Below are 12,751 nucleotides of genomic sequence, written 5' to 3'. Positions count from 1 at the left end.
TATATTCATCAATTCATTCAAAGCCATCTTCTTAATGCTTACATCGTTTTTGCATTTTCAGTCGACAATTATTAATGCTTAAAAGACCGAGTATCTTGGAGTAACCATGAAAAATAGAGTGCTTTATTAAGTGCATTCTTTTCTCTTTTCACACTGAAACAAAAGCATCTTACTCGAAATCGTATTGCCTTGTCTATCCTGAAAGCATTCGGAGTCTCTCGAGTATTTTCTAGTATCTCTATCTTTATCTTTACGAGTGAGCTTATCGGCGGTGAATCGAGTATGAATCTCCCGTAAACTCACTCGGAAAACCTCTCGATCCATTATCCTCCTTGAAAATGCGAATAGAAACCAGACAGACACAGTCTCGAGAACGTTCGATTTTTGCATACACTTCTGCTGAGATTTTTACTAGTTGAATATTTACACATTATATTCACGCAAGTCTTAACTGGAAAATACACGTGTAAAATTTAGATTCTTAAAAACACTTTATAAAGTTTGGTTGAAAAAGTTTTAAGAATTAATCGAATATATTACGATTTCACTAAATATCGATGACCGATACAAATTTTATACTTTTTGCATTTTTTCTAAAATAAATTATTAATGTTAATATAATATTTCTAACAGAGATTTATTTCAATTTTTTTCTGCTACATGTTCTTATATTATTTCACTCTGTTTAAAAGTTTTCATGAGTCATGAAAATCCCAGCAAAAGTGTACGCAAAAGTTGAAAGCTCTCGAGAGTATATCCATCTAGTTTTTATTTATATTTTCCAAAAGGATGAGTTTTTCGAGTGAGTTTACTTCCTATTAGCGAAATGTCGGAAAACATAGCGCCCTTTGTCTCTCCAGGGTTTAATTTGCCTGAATCACAGATCAAGCTTGGGATTCGATACGTGCGAAAATAAACACAACTATTTGTGGTACTAAGTCTGTAGGCTCTTGCATAGTGGATCAACATGAAACGGGTGTATTCTGCGCTTTCTCCAACACATTTCCCACGAGTAAACTCGACGTGTAAACGACAAGGTTGGTCAAAATTGCCTAAGCTACGGTCTTTGATGTCGGACAGCGAAGTAAGTAAAGAAACAAAAACAGTTGCGGTATACGCAACATGCTGTACCTTCTGAACGAAAATATATATTGCGGACTGATGAAGATAGTAATGAAGCACAGAAACGAGATGAAATTAACAATTGTATCAAGATATATTGTGTCCGGTGTACATTACGAAACTGCAATACGAAACAATAACTGAACAAAATACTCAGAAAATACATAAAAATTTAATCAAGACAAATGAGTTTGGATTTTTATATCAATTATGATTAATAATAAATTCATAAATAGCGCTATAAAATAAATTATTGCGAGCTTTTTATATATGTATATAAATAATATGTTTATAACATATCGCTGTTTGTTTAATAATCATGAGAATTAGCGCACTTGTCGCCTAGGCGCATTTTAAAATCTGAGAATTTGATGTTTGTTTCGGCAGCAACCAAGTGTTACTGCAAAATTAGGTGTGTGTGTATCCATGCGAAATACTGTGTGATCGCACTAGCCTCCCTTTGTCCTCTTTTCTCTCTCGTCTCACATTTTCTTTCGGCAGAGAACCGTAGTCCGAGTCCCGATCAAGAGCAGCTAAACGTTACACTTTGAAGTGAAGCATCGAGCGAGAGAAAATCAGATTGCAAAAAGCATGACGCTGAACATACGGCCGGTCGCTTACATGAAACAGCCACTGACATATCGTTACATATTTGGATTTAGGAATATTTCATACTTCGTACAATAAAAATTGAAATGATTGACTTTGGCATTATATCGTGCCTTTGTTTACCGAATACGAGAATATAATACTTTTACATTCAAAATTCTTCGCTTATTTATATTTTGTTGTATTCTATAAAGTATGAGTGATGTTTATTCAGTTTATATAACACTTGTTTTTTACTCTCTTTCGTCAATCAAAATATCGGCACGTCTTTTGTGCCAATTATTATTTCACCGAATAGAATGATATTATATATTATTTATCTATCTAAAAAAATGTATTACGCAGCATAAGGTCCCGTAAAATAATTTTGACTATCACATGGACTACACTAAGCGTGTCCTGTTCGCAAAAAGTCCGATCCCACATGTCCCCAGGGTAGAGACGACAAGCCGGCAGCGAGCCACACGGTACGAATGGAAAAAAGTTCCCAATGGAATCATGGAATTATGGTTATGGTGATATTGGCGAGAGTTTTGGGGGGAATCAAGGTACCGCCTTGCGGGCAGCCGTTGTCACAGCTGCGAAAACCCTAAAACTCGACGATATTGGGAACAACATATATCTTCACTTGCACACGTACACACAGCGCGAGTTGATGTTTCCGACTTTATTATTCGAACACCTTGACCAGGGCGATCCAGTCAACTACGAAATCCGATCAGAAAAAACCGATTTCTCTTCTTTTCTCCCGTGTAGAAAATGTAATACGTGACGTGTACGGGATGCGCACTCTTGACAATTTGTCACCGGGACATGGGTTATCACCGCGATTAATCTCGATCGGGCAAAGTCTGACCCATGGTTCACCCTGCTTCGAATTCTTCTTCCCTCATAAACGAAGAGTCGCGAGAAAGCTATTCAGCGTGATTAGAAAAACGTATCGATCGGATTCCCCAGTGGGCAGTGATCGGAATCGCTAGACATGTGTCGATATACAATATGTTAACCGTGTACAACACGGTTAACATTAAAAATGGAAAAATAATGAATTTTTCAGACTTTATCGAGTTTAGCACGTAGTAAAAATTTTATAGATTTTGTTTAAATTCTGATTTTAAAAAGAAAATTGTAGAAAATATATCATGAATAATAAAATTTCTTTCCAAATTAAATAAATTTTTGAGCAGTATAGTTGTGCTAATTTATTTATCGCCTATCCAGCAAATCGCGATATCGACGTGTCTTCAATTACCAAAGACTCTACGCGAAGTCCTTGTATTTATTCTCCCCAATCTTCTCTTGTCTTCGCGCAGCAGCGATCTTTCCCCACTGATCCCGCAAAATCGCCCGAGAGTAAATTGATTTCTACGAGGTGTGGCGCAAGCCAAAGCGCAGAAACGATAGCTCCCAGCTAACCGCAGGTTTCCCTGAACGGCCGTAGGGCACGGATGCCCAAGGAAGTAAAGGCAGGGCTAGGCAAAGTTGTACGGCTTCTCGACACTGTCTGACCCGCGGATTATCGGCTTAGCCGGATACCCGTTTGGGTTATTTCTGCGCGTGGAGAGGGCTTGACCAGACGAGGGCAGCCGTAACACTGATTTCCGGCCTGGGCAACGCGGTCACTGTATTCCTGTATTCCTTATCGGCAACCCATTCGCGTATCCTACCCCTGATCCAGCCGCAAGGACTATGAAATACGCTATCGCGCTGATTGCCGCGATTAAGTGTCAGCAATGATGAAGAATCCGATGGAAACTGCGAGATATATAGTTTTTAGTGCAATTTTACAAAAAGCAGTTGTACAAAAGTCGATATAAAAATGGAAAAAGTTTTTATTCTCTGTTTTGCACGAGCTCTTCGATGCGACACGTATATATCATCTCTTACCGCCATTTTGCAATTAATGCAGGTTTCAAGGTACGTAATACGTCGTATATCGATCGCTAGCTCACAGATAGCTCTTAATTTGCGTTGTTAATGCTTTAATGCTTTCGAAACGAGCGTGCAAATTCAAACCCATGCACGTGTTAAATTAACTCTCTGAATATATTACAACTATACTAGAATGTACGATAACATGTAGCACAGGATCCATTTGGGGGATGGATCTTTTGACGAATTTGGAGTCAATTTTTCCTTATCGCGGGCTTAAAGTAAGCCGAAAGCGACTTAGAGGAGATTTATACAGTCAAGACGTTTTGTAACGTTGGATTTTCATCGTTCGCGATCGATCTCGTTCTCTCGTCCATTCGGATTTTCGCTGACAACCTTCCCTTGTTACCCATTTCCTTCCGAAGCGCACGAAACTTGTGTAAACTCATGCGCCATGGGCCAGGTATATGGAAACCACACCGTCGATTCAGCAACATTTCATAAAGAGCGGCTTTTCCGCTGCGTCGACGATATCACTTTCCTCTCCGTGGGGCACGTTACATGGTAAATATCCATGCTGGCGAAGCACACTTCCCCAAAAGAATCGTTACTTTGTCGTAATACGCATGTCTCCAACTCTATTTGCTGGCGATGGTATGTTGCGGCGTTAGACAAGCGCACGGATAGCCAATACTATGCATATACATGTGCATATACATATATCATATGAGTGTATTTAAATTACAAAGTACCGTTTTACATCTTGAATAAATTTACATCGATATTTCTGCATCTTTGAAATATATTTTTTATATAATTTACTATCCGCGAGTTTATTTCGCGTTACACAATGTCCAATTTTGGAAGATTAATCATCAAGATTGCGATTTTCGAAATTCGCGAGCTAGTTTGCTACACGTCCCGTATTAAATTTTCGAAATTGGATCCTCCGGGAGGGAAAAAAGAAGAGACTCTCTCTCGCGCGCGCGAGACGGGTAGTATCACGTACGCAATGTTATTCTTTCTCGTAGAAGCGGAAATTCACTCCAACATGCCTGGGAACGTGTATAGAGCAAAATTTTGTTTTTCATCATCGGTAGGAGCCCAATTTGAAATAATTTTGATAAAAGCTTCGATACAACATCAATAACGGTAAAAAGATCTGTCGCGTAATAATTTTTGCAATAAATATTCATTAACTCCAACGTAACAAGAGTATTTTTTATGAAACAAATGCCGGAAAAAACAGCGGCATTTTTATTATAATAATGTACAGCTTTCACAAAGTAATTTGTACGAACACAATGTTTGTTCGTTGTACAAAAAATCATCAATGAAACACGGGAGATCCACGGGAGAATTCCTATTCGCGTACCAACGAAAAGAGATTGTACCGCGGCTCGCAATTCATCGCTCTCTCGTTGACCTTTTTTCCGAAAGTATGTCAAATAGGCAGACGGCGCGTCACAGTAGCTCTCGTTTTTTTCAAAACGCTTTTCAACGCAGCTCGCGGCTGTCTCGTGCTATTATCCTCCCGGCACATAACAGAGAGAAGATCACGCGAGGCACGAGAACTCGGGCGCACGGCGGGACGACAGGAGCGATCCACAGTTGCCACCACCCTTCAGGACTCATAATGCACCGCGGGTAGCCCAAGGGAAATTTAGCGGACGCCGTGAAAACCGTTGTTTTATACGCTTATACCGACATACACGCGAGACTAGATCCTACGTACGTACGCAGATATGTATTGTATAGGTAGGTAGGTGTACATATAGGTAAGATAAAAGCAACCGTGTACCCGAGCGTCGAGTAACACCGTTAACGTTAACTCTATGAGCTACGGACACAAGAAAAATGGAAGAGCACGTGCGGTAAAGATGGCCGTGAAGCGCGCGGACTCTGTATTTGAGTATAAATGTATAATGTGCGAAAAAAAAAGGTCTCGTGCGCACGGCGAAGGAGTGCCACTTCGGTTGCCTGCAAATTTAATTAGCATCTCTGTCTGCTAGATACATTGACCTCGACGCAACGAAATTACTCTCACCTAATCATCCTGAAAGACGGGCTTACGCGTGCGGACATTAATGACGTCCCGCGAGATCGGTTAACAGGAATTTCGATTTGAGTAATTTAATAAAGAAAATCAATGCGCTCTCAGAGTGTAAAATTCTATTGCGGCAATGCAAATATTCTGCCGTGTGTGTGTGTATACGTTTTATATCGCGGATACGCCAAAGGGATTGGCATCGGCGCGCGCCGATTCAAAATCCACGCAGTGAAATTTCAATACACCTTTCTACAGTACTACTGTCCTAGATTCGAAACAGGCAGAATCTCACCGCAAAAAAATGTATTAAAAATACGAAAATTTTAAAAAATTTTAAAAATGCATAATCGATAAAAAAAAATTCACAAATATAAATATATATATCAAATAGCTGAGTGATTCAATTAATTACAATTATTCTGCATCAGTGATATGTAAAATATATTAATAAAAATACGCAATGGAAAATAAAAAAAATAAATATAAAATGTACACATTTTTCCTTACAATCAAATATATAATTGATCGAATATGATGACACAGTAAAGTTAATGCACCTTTCTAATGCGTTACTCTGCATAACATTCTCAGCGAATTTTGCGAGAAATGTCACAGTGAAGTGAAGAATATTCGAAAGAGAGGAGAAAAGGATAGGCACCGACTTTCCATTTGTTCTTTCGCATAAACTCATTTCTCTATTCCGCGAGGCTGACGCGACCAGCTAGGACGGTAAATTAGGGACTGCATAATATATTCCCTCCCGTGACGGCAGCACAGAGTGAAAATTCTGCTTAAAAATTTAAAACTTGGAACGAGAGACCTAATATGCGCGCCGTGTGAACTATCGCTCATAAGGCTAAAAATGTAAGGAAGAGAAATGACTCTTATGACAGAAACTCAGAAATTGGACGAGGCAAGATAAAGGTTTCGTCAAGTTTGATAACGGAGTGCCCGCCACTTTTGTTTTGCATACCGCGTTTGCTTTCTGAGCACTGCATATGAAAGAACAGCAGTAACATTTGTGAGAAACATCACAAAAACAATAAATGTTATCCAAGCGCTTTTAAAAGATACACATACATCAATATTTTATACTGCGTGCTTGCAAAATATTTTTTTATTTTCTGTTTTCGAGATTTACAAATTATCATAAATTTTTCTTGCTCCAAACTTTTTAATTTTTGTTAATATTTTTGCGTATTATTCAAACAACTAGAAAGAAATTTATAAAGAAATATATGTAATAAGAGATATAGTAATTACGTTCTAAAAACACATAAAAAACCTTAATATTTGATCCTCGACAAACGTTTCCAATAAAAATGAAGATATCCACGTAGGTGGAACGAGAGAGATCATGTGACAAGTCTGCGCTTCAGATTAATCGCGAAATCCACGAAGTTACTGCTTGATAAATATTTTCTACTGTTTTCCAAATTGCTCCCGTATTGAGCCACTGAGCAAAACAAATAAAGTAGTAATGGCCGATTGAATGCTTTATTCGAGGTTTTTACAATATATTCACCTTTTATCTCGCACTTATGTTAGATGAAACTTTCAAATAAATTTCATCAATTAATGCAGCCAGAAATGATAAATCAATAAATCGGAAATCGCGAATTTGCGGAAATAGGTTGTATGACATCCAAAAATTGAGAGCCGAAGTATTTGGAAAAATTCGACCATCGTCAGGAAAGAGAGTGAACGGATCAGCGCTTCCTCCACGGTTGACAGACTGGAAAGGAAATCCATTCGCGATTCGCTCAGTTTTAATACGCTCGGACAGCCGGCATACATGCATCCGTTTCGGCTTTCCGGTACCCCGACCGGTCGCGTTGTCCTCCCTGGCAATTTCCTCCGTCGCTGGCTACCTCCTCCGCAAATATTCTCGCCGATCCTTCAATACCTGGTCAATGATGCCCGGGATGCTATCCAGCGGAAACGGCGCTTTCTGGAGCGCGAAATTGCGACGTGACCTTTCTCGTTCTACATACGCTGATATCTTCGTTCTTTTTTTATTTTCTCTCGGAAATATTTAATCGCCTATCTCTTGAAGAAACAGACAAAATGTTGGCGCAGAGTTCACCGGTATATGAACTACGGAATTATTTCTTCGCCAACGCGACGTCTATCATTATTTTACGCGTCACAAAAATAAACTGTCTGCATTGCACTGCCTTTTAAATCGTCTTTAAATAAATGATTATTTTTTATTAAATTTTATTCATATTAAATGCAAAACAAGATATAATAATTTCATTTTCAATTAAATGTCGACATACATAGTTGCAATATTTTAGTTTTTATAAAAATCGATATATTATTATATTTTAATCATAATTAAATTCTGAAATGCTTTTTCTCCATAATTATAATTATTAATCGATTATTAATTTTTCAAAATCATGTACACATATATACTTTTGCAGTATACATCGCGTAATGTAAAAACATGATTTAGAAAATTGTCGAAGTTAAACACAGACGCAATGTGCACTATATATGCGGTAACGGTAATACGTGACCGTATATACATTTCTTGGTAAAGGACGGGCTCTCTACGAAACGCAATTACCTTTCGTGTCGCACCGGCGTCAGTCAACCCTGTTATTTGTAAGTAAAACGGATTTCCTACGTCGGAAATAACCACTCAAAGTTATTGATAACGCAATATAAGGATAGTAATAACGTAGAAATCTTGAAAATGAAACTCGTTGCATCGCGATGCGACTTCTCAACATCAGATTAGCCGTCGCAAATATCGGTAATGGAAAGTAATTTTTTCTCATCTACGTTCGTTTACATAACGAAATTACCAATGAATTAAACGAATGTAAAATTAATCTCTTTTCTTTGTTCACTCATCCGTATTAACTTTTTATTCATATTACGGAAATATACGTATGTCGGGAAGAAAAATTTTATTTATAAAAGATTGATTCTGATCCTGTTAAAAAGAATGTAAAATTTTATTATTTAAATAATTTAAATAAAATTAAATTTTAATTGAATGATTCGTAATAAATGATATCGAAATATATCAATAGTGATTTATTATCACTATTTATATGATATAACCAACCCTTTACAATTTATAAATCCAGCATTGTGGAGAAAAATTCGAAACAAAATTAACAATTGTAATGCACACGACATACATCTTATAAATGCGATTATTCAAAATAGTATCGATACTACAGCTGACAGCTGATTATAAAGAGTTCAAAATGTTATTTTATGCTGAAATTCTTCCGTTCGCATGACGGAAGGTACAGGTGGCAACTATCCAATCAGTATTTCGTGTTTTAGGGCCGCCGTTGTCAGTGAGAGCGATTCTCGGTGGGACGGCCGTGTTGCCATGCGACATACATTCACCGCAACGCAACGATTCAGCTATCTTAATCGTCTGGTACAAGAATGACGTCGTCCCGATCTACAGGTAAGCTCTTAACCTTTACTTTTTATGGTTGTCAAGCAGAACAGCTAGAAATTAACACACAATCGCACGCGAGGAGTTGTTGAATGGCGGAATTACATATGAGGTCGTAATTTACGTATATCTAACACATTCATTCTCACTTAATCGACAAAAGGGTTCCTGAGAATATTCTAGAAATTATCTTTTAAAATGATAGTTTAAATTGCTTCCAGCAATTAGAAACATTTCGGAATTAGTTGAAAATATATCAAAAATACAATATTAAATTGATCAAATTTTTAGAATATACAGATGTAGATTCGACCCGTATTTAATTTTAATTAGTTTTTTCAAAAAATATTTAAATAAGAATATCTATCTATTTATATCAATATTGTCGAGAGAATATTAGCACGAGCAAAACGAATGTATCAGAGAAAAACAATGTTTTATTCAGTGGTATAATGATTAATTATTTCTTTCCGCCGACTCATTCGCTCACTTTTATCACTTATCTCTTCCTCCTGCATCGGGGTTAAGTTATCATTACGGTATATGATCGTATAACAAGCGCCCTAGATATACAATGTGTTCCCAAACGTAGGAAGACGCCCTGTTACAAAATTATCGACAAGCATAATCAAACAGACATGTCACGGAGAGCCACTGCATTCCATTGCGTGGTATAATGGATAATTATTTCTTCCCGCCGGCTCATTCGCTCACTTTTATCACTTATCTCCTTCATTCCGTATCGGGCTTAAGTTATCACTGTGCGGCGGCATAAAAAGCGAGCCACCCTGAATATACAACGTGACCCGTGCTCGTTAAACGTCACGATAAGAGCGACGATAGGAAGAAGTCCCGAGCTTGGTCCACGTAAGCGATATTCACGCGTGCGGTCACTACACTCGCGTGTACCGAAGCGAAGTCGGGGCCCGCTTTCGTGTGCGGACTGGACGTCGATTTTTCGATGGCAGCGCCCGATACCGACCAGCCAGCCGCTTTGCGAAAATGTGAGCTCGCTCGAGCACGAATCCAGCGAGGCAAAAAATATACAAACCAGGGGTGGCTAAGAGTGACTTTCATATTTACGATCTCTCCACAAACATTCCACCGGTTGAATAATCATTGTGAACGTATTAAACGCGGGTGTGTATGCATGAGCTAACTTAAATTACAGGTCTATCATTACGAGGAAACACCATAGAAAATTAATTTGTTCGCGTATATTTTTTAATCTTTTATCATTCTACATGAAATGGAAACGAGATATATAATATTTCCCTTAATTTGTTCTTTAGTAATGTTAGTAATGCTTCTAATCGTCTTCAAAAATGATTACGTTCAAAACCCGAAAAGCCCGATATTAAGGTAAATTTCTCGCAGTTGCATGAAAATGCAGTTAAACGCAGTTCTGTGAAATATAATCAAGCATCTCAAACACCAACTCCAGCATCGGTGTAATTAACTCTGTGTTAGCATAAAACAAATAGCAACTGAGTTACGAATCGGTTATACTAGAACTTTCTAAACTTTCCTAGGTCGATTTAGCTTCGAATCTAAATGTCTCTTGCATCTTTGATATTGCGCCAAACTTTAAACGTAAATAAATAATGTAATAACGGAGCAAATATAAGTTTAAGTGAATCTTCAAAAACGTTTGCTGCACACTATTTCTCAAGATCCTCGAATAGCAATTTGAGGGCCATTTCGTTACTCGAAAATGTTGTAAATATTATTCTTCGATCGTTCGAGGAAAAGTACTCGCGCGAAAGCTGGTTACTAAAAGATTGCTCCTTGGCACACCGACGTGCCGGATAAAATCGCCGGATCACGAGTCGCAATTCACAACGTCGAATTGAAAGTCCGAATGAAAAATCGATGAACCATTTGTTACGTTTACCGCGGTACGTCGACCGTGATTAAATCGGTAAGCATAGTCACTCATAAGATATATTTCTCTACTCCGCGCAATTCGCAGTCTATCGTTTATGTAAAGTTGCAGACAAGATGAACGCGCACCGGATCTGTTGATTTTAACGCGCTGTTTTTTTAATACGCGTAAAGTTCGCCCCCCAATATTAGAAATAATTAAGTTATTTTACATGATTCAATTGCACGCGATTGCACTTCTCTTATTTTCGTTTATACACCTCTAGTAAAAAAGTAAAAAAATTTGGAGGGGCCAATTTCACATTAGCCCCCCAATTTTTACAAAAATAGTTTTCAATCAATCTAATTGATAGATTTTCGTTTGCACATTTATACACAGTTGACCATTTTTTAATGTGAAATTGGCCTCCTCAAATTTTCTTTTTGAATAACTTTTTCTAGAGGTGTGCAAACAACAACAAAAGAAGTGCAATCATGTGCAAACAATGTGCAATCGAATCATGTAAAATAACTTAATTATTTCTAATATTGGGGGGCTAACTTCACGCGTATGCTTTTTTACCATATATTCTATGCTTAAAATGGAAGTCACGCATATAAACACATCCCTATTCCCATACATCCTATAGAAATCACACATGTGCTCGGAATTTTCATGGATGAGAAGAAAATATATGAAAAAAGTTTTTATCTAAAAAAAATCCATTTTCGAATAAGCCGATACTAAAATATTTTTTACAAGCTCTTCAATCTCTTAAGATGTGCGACATAAAAGTGAAACAAATAAAAAATTAAACAAATTGTTAAAAAAAAGTGTAGTTGAAAAAAAGAAGACAAACTTTGTAATTAACATAAACATCAAGCTGGTTATCACCGGAGGAGTTTTTGAATGTAATTCCCATTTGCGTGTTACAGTAGAATAAGGGAGCTTTAACTCGGCTTGAAACAATCGTTACGAGAGAGAGAAACCATGAGTGATACTGTAAATACTAAATGTATACACATCCGCGGATAGTTGGTGGTGCATATACATACAAATTAGATCTTGGGATCTACTGTTTACAGCGTCAAGAGTGGCCTCTGCTCGGATCATTGTTTTCAAACCGACAATTAGAGTCCATAGTTGAAGTTGCTTGTTCGAGTTTCTCAGTGTGCCTGCACGACAGAGTTTTGCACTTTGTGTTTGTTGTGTCTCAGATGCAAAAGGATCACGAAACGCTATGCCAAGGTACAAAAGCCACGGCATAAGTGCACGACTGTGTTGTGTGTCGTCAAGCAGTTATCCACGGTCGCTTATTAATTCATAGGCCATTGAAAGACCCCGCGCGATCTTAATCAGATTAATCGCGTTTCGACACACCGGCGCGACTTGTCGCTCTTTTCATTACGGTAATGTGACTGTCGCATCAACTAATGGAAACACGCTCATGGCAGCCATGGGAATTATAATGCGTATAATGCGTAAGTAAACGTCTATGTACTTTCGCCGTTAATTCCAGCAGACAATCGTAAATGTTCATATACCCACGCTCGCCGTCGTCGTTGATGCCCTTGATGAATTCTGTCGCGTGAGTCACTTGCCTCGAGTATGTCGTCCCTTCCGGAATTGCTCCAGTAAAGCGCAGTCGTGAGATAATGGAGTCGCATGCTAGGGAACCCAAAAGGAAAGAGAGAGAGAGCGAGAGAGAGAGAGAGAGAGAGAGAGAGAGAGAGAGAGAGATATAAGGGTACGGGTGGTTGTGCAGGAGCGGAAGATGCAAGATAATGGTGTATCACGCCGGTGA

The 12,751-nt window shown here is 38.1% G+C and overlaps 1 protein-coding gene and 1 long non-coding RNA gene across 6 annotated transcripts in view; one reads left to right on the top strand and one right to left on the bottom strand.

Annotated features, from left to right (window-relative positions):
- LOC105668719 (synaptogenesis protein syg-1) overlaps positions 1-12,751 on the top strand; it is a 259,826-nt gene that overhangs the window by 172,339 nt on the left and 74,736 nt on the right. For all 5 annotated transcript variants that reach the window (XR_010889351.1, XM_067352041.1, XM_012361238.2 and 2 more), the window contains one exon: positions 8,963-9,092. Coding sequence is in view for 4 of the 5 variants with exons in the window: in XM_067352041.1 (XP_067208142.1) it covers positions 8,963-9,092 (130 nt within the window). In the remaining variant the exon portion in view is untranslated. The remainder of the gene's footprint in view (positions 1-8,962; positions 9,093-12,751) is intronic.
- Positions 1-12,751, bottom strand: part of LOC105668725 (uncharacterized) — a 129,069-nt gene that overhangs the window by 85,298 nt on the left and 31,020 nt on the right. The gene's annotated exons all lie outside the window — the stretch shown is intronic.

This window comes from Linepithema humile, chromosome 3, assembly GCF_040581485.1.
Source record: "Linepithema humile isolate Giens D197 chromosome 3, Lhum_UNIL_v1.0, whole genome shotgun sequence".
NCBI lineage: Eukaryota > Metazoa > Arthropoda > Insecta > Hymenoptera > Formicidae > Linepithema > Linepithema humile.
The sequence above is the reverse complement of the archived record's forward strand: the minus strand, read 5'-3'. Positions and strand labels throughout refer to the sequence as shown.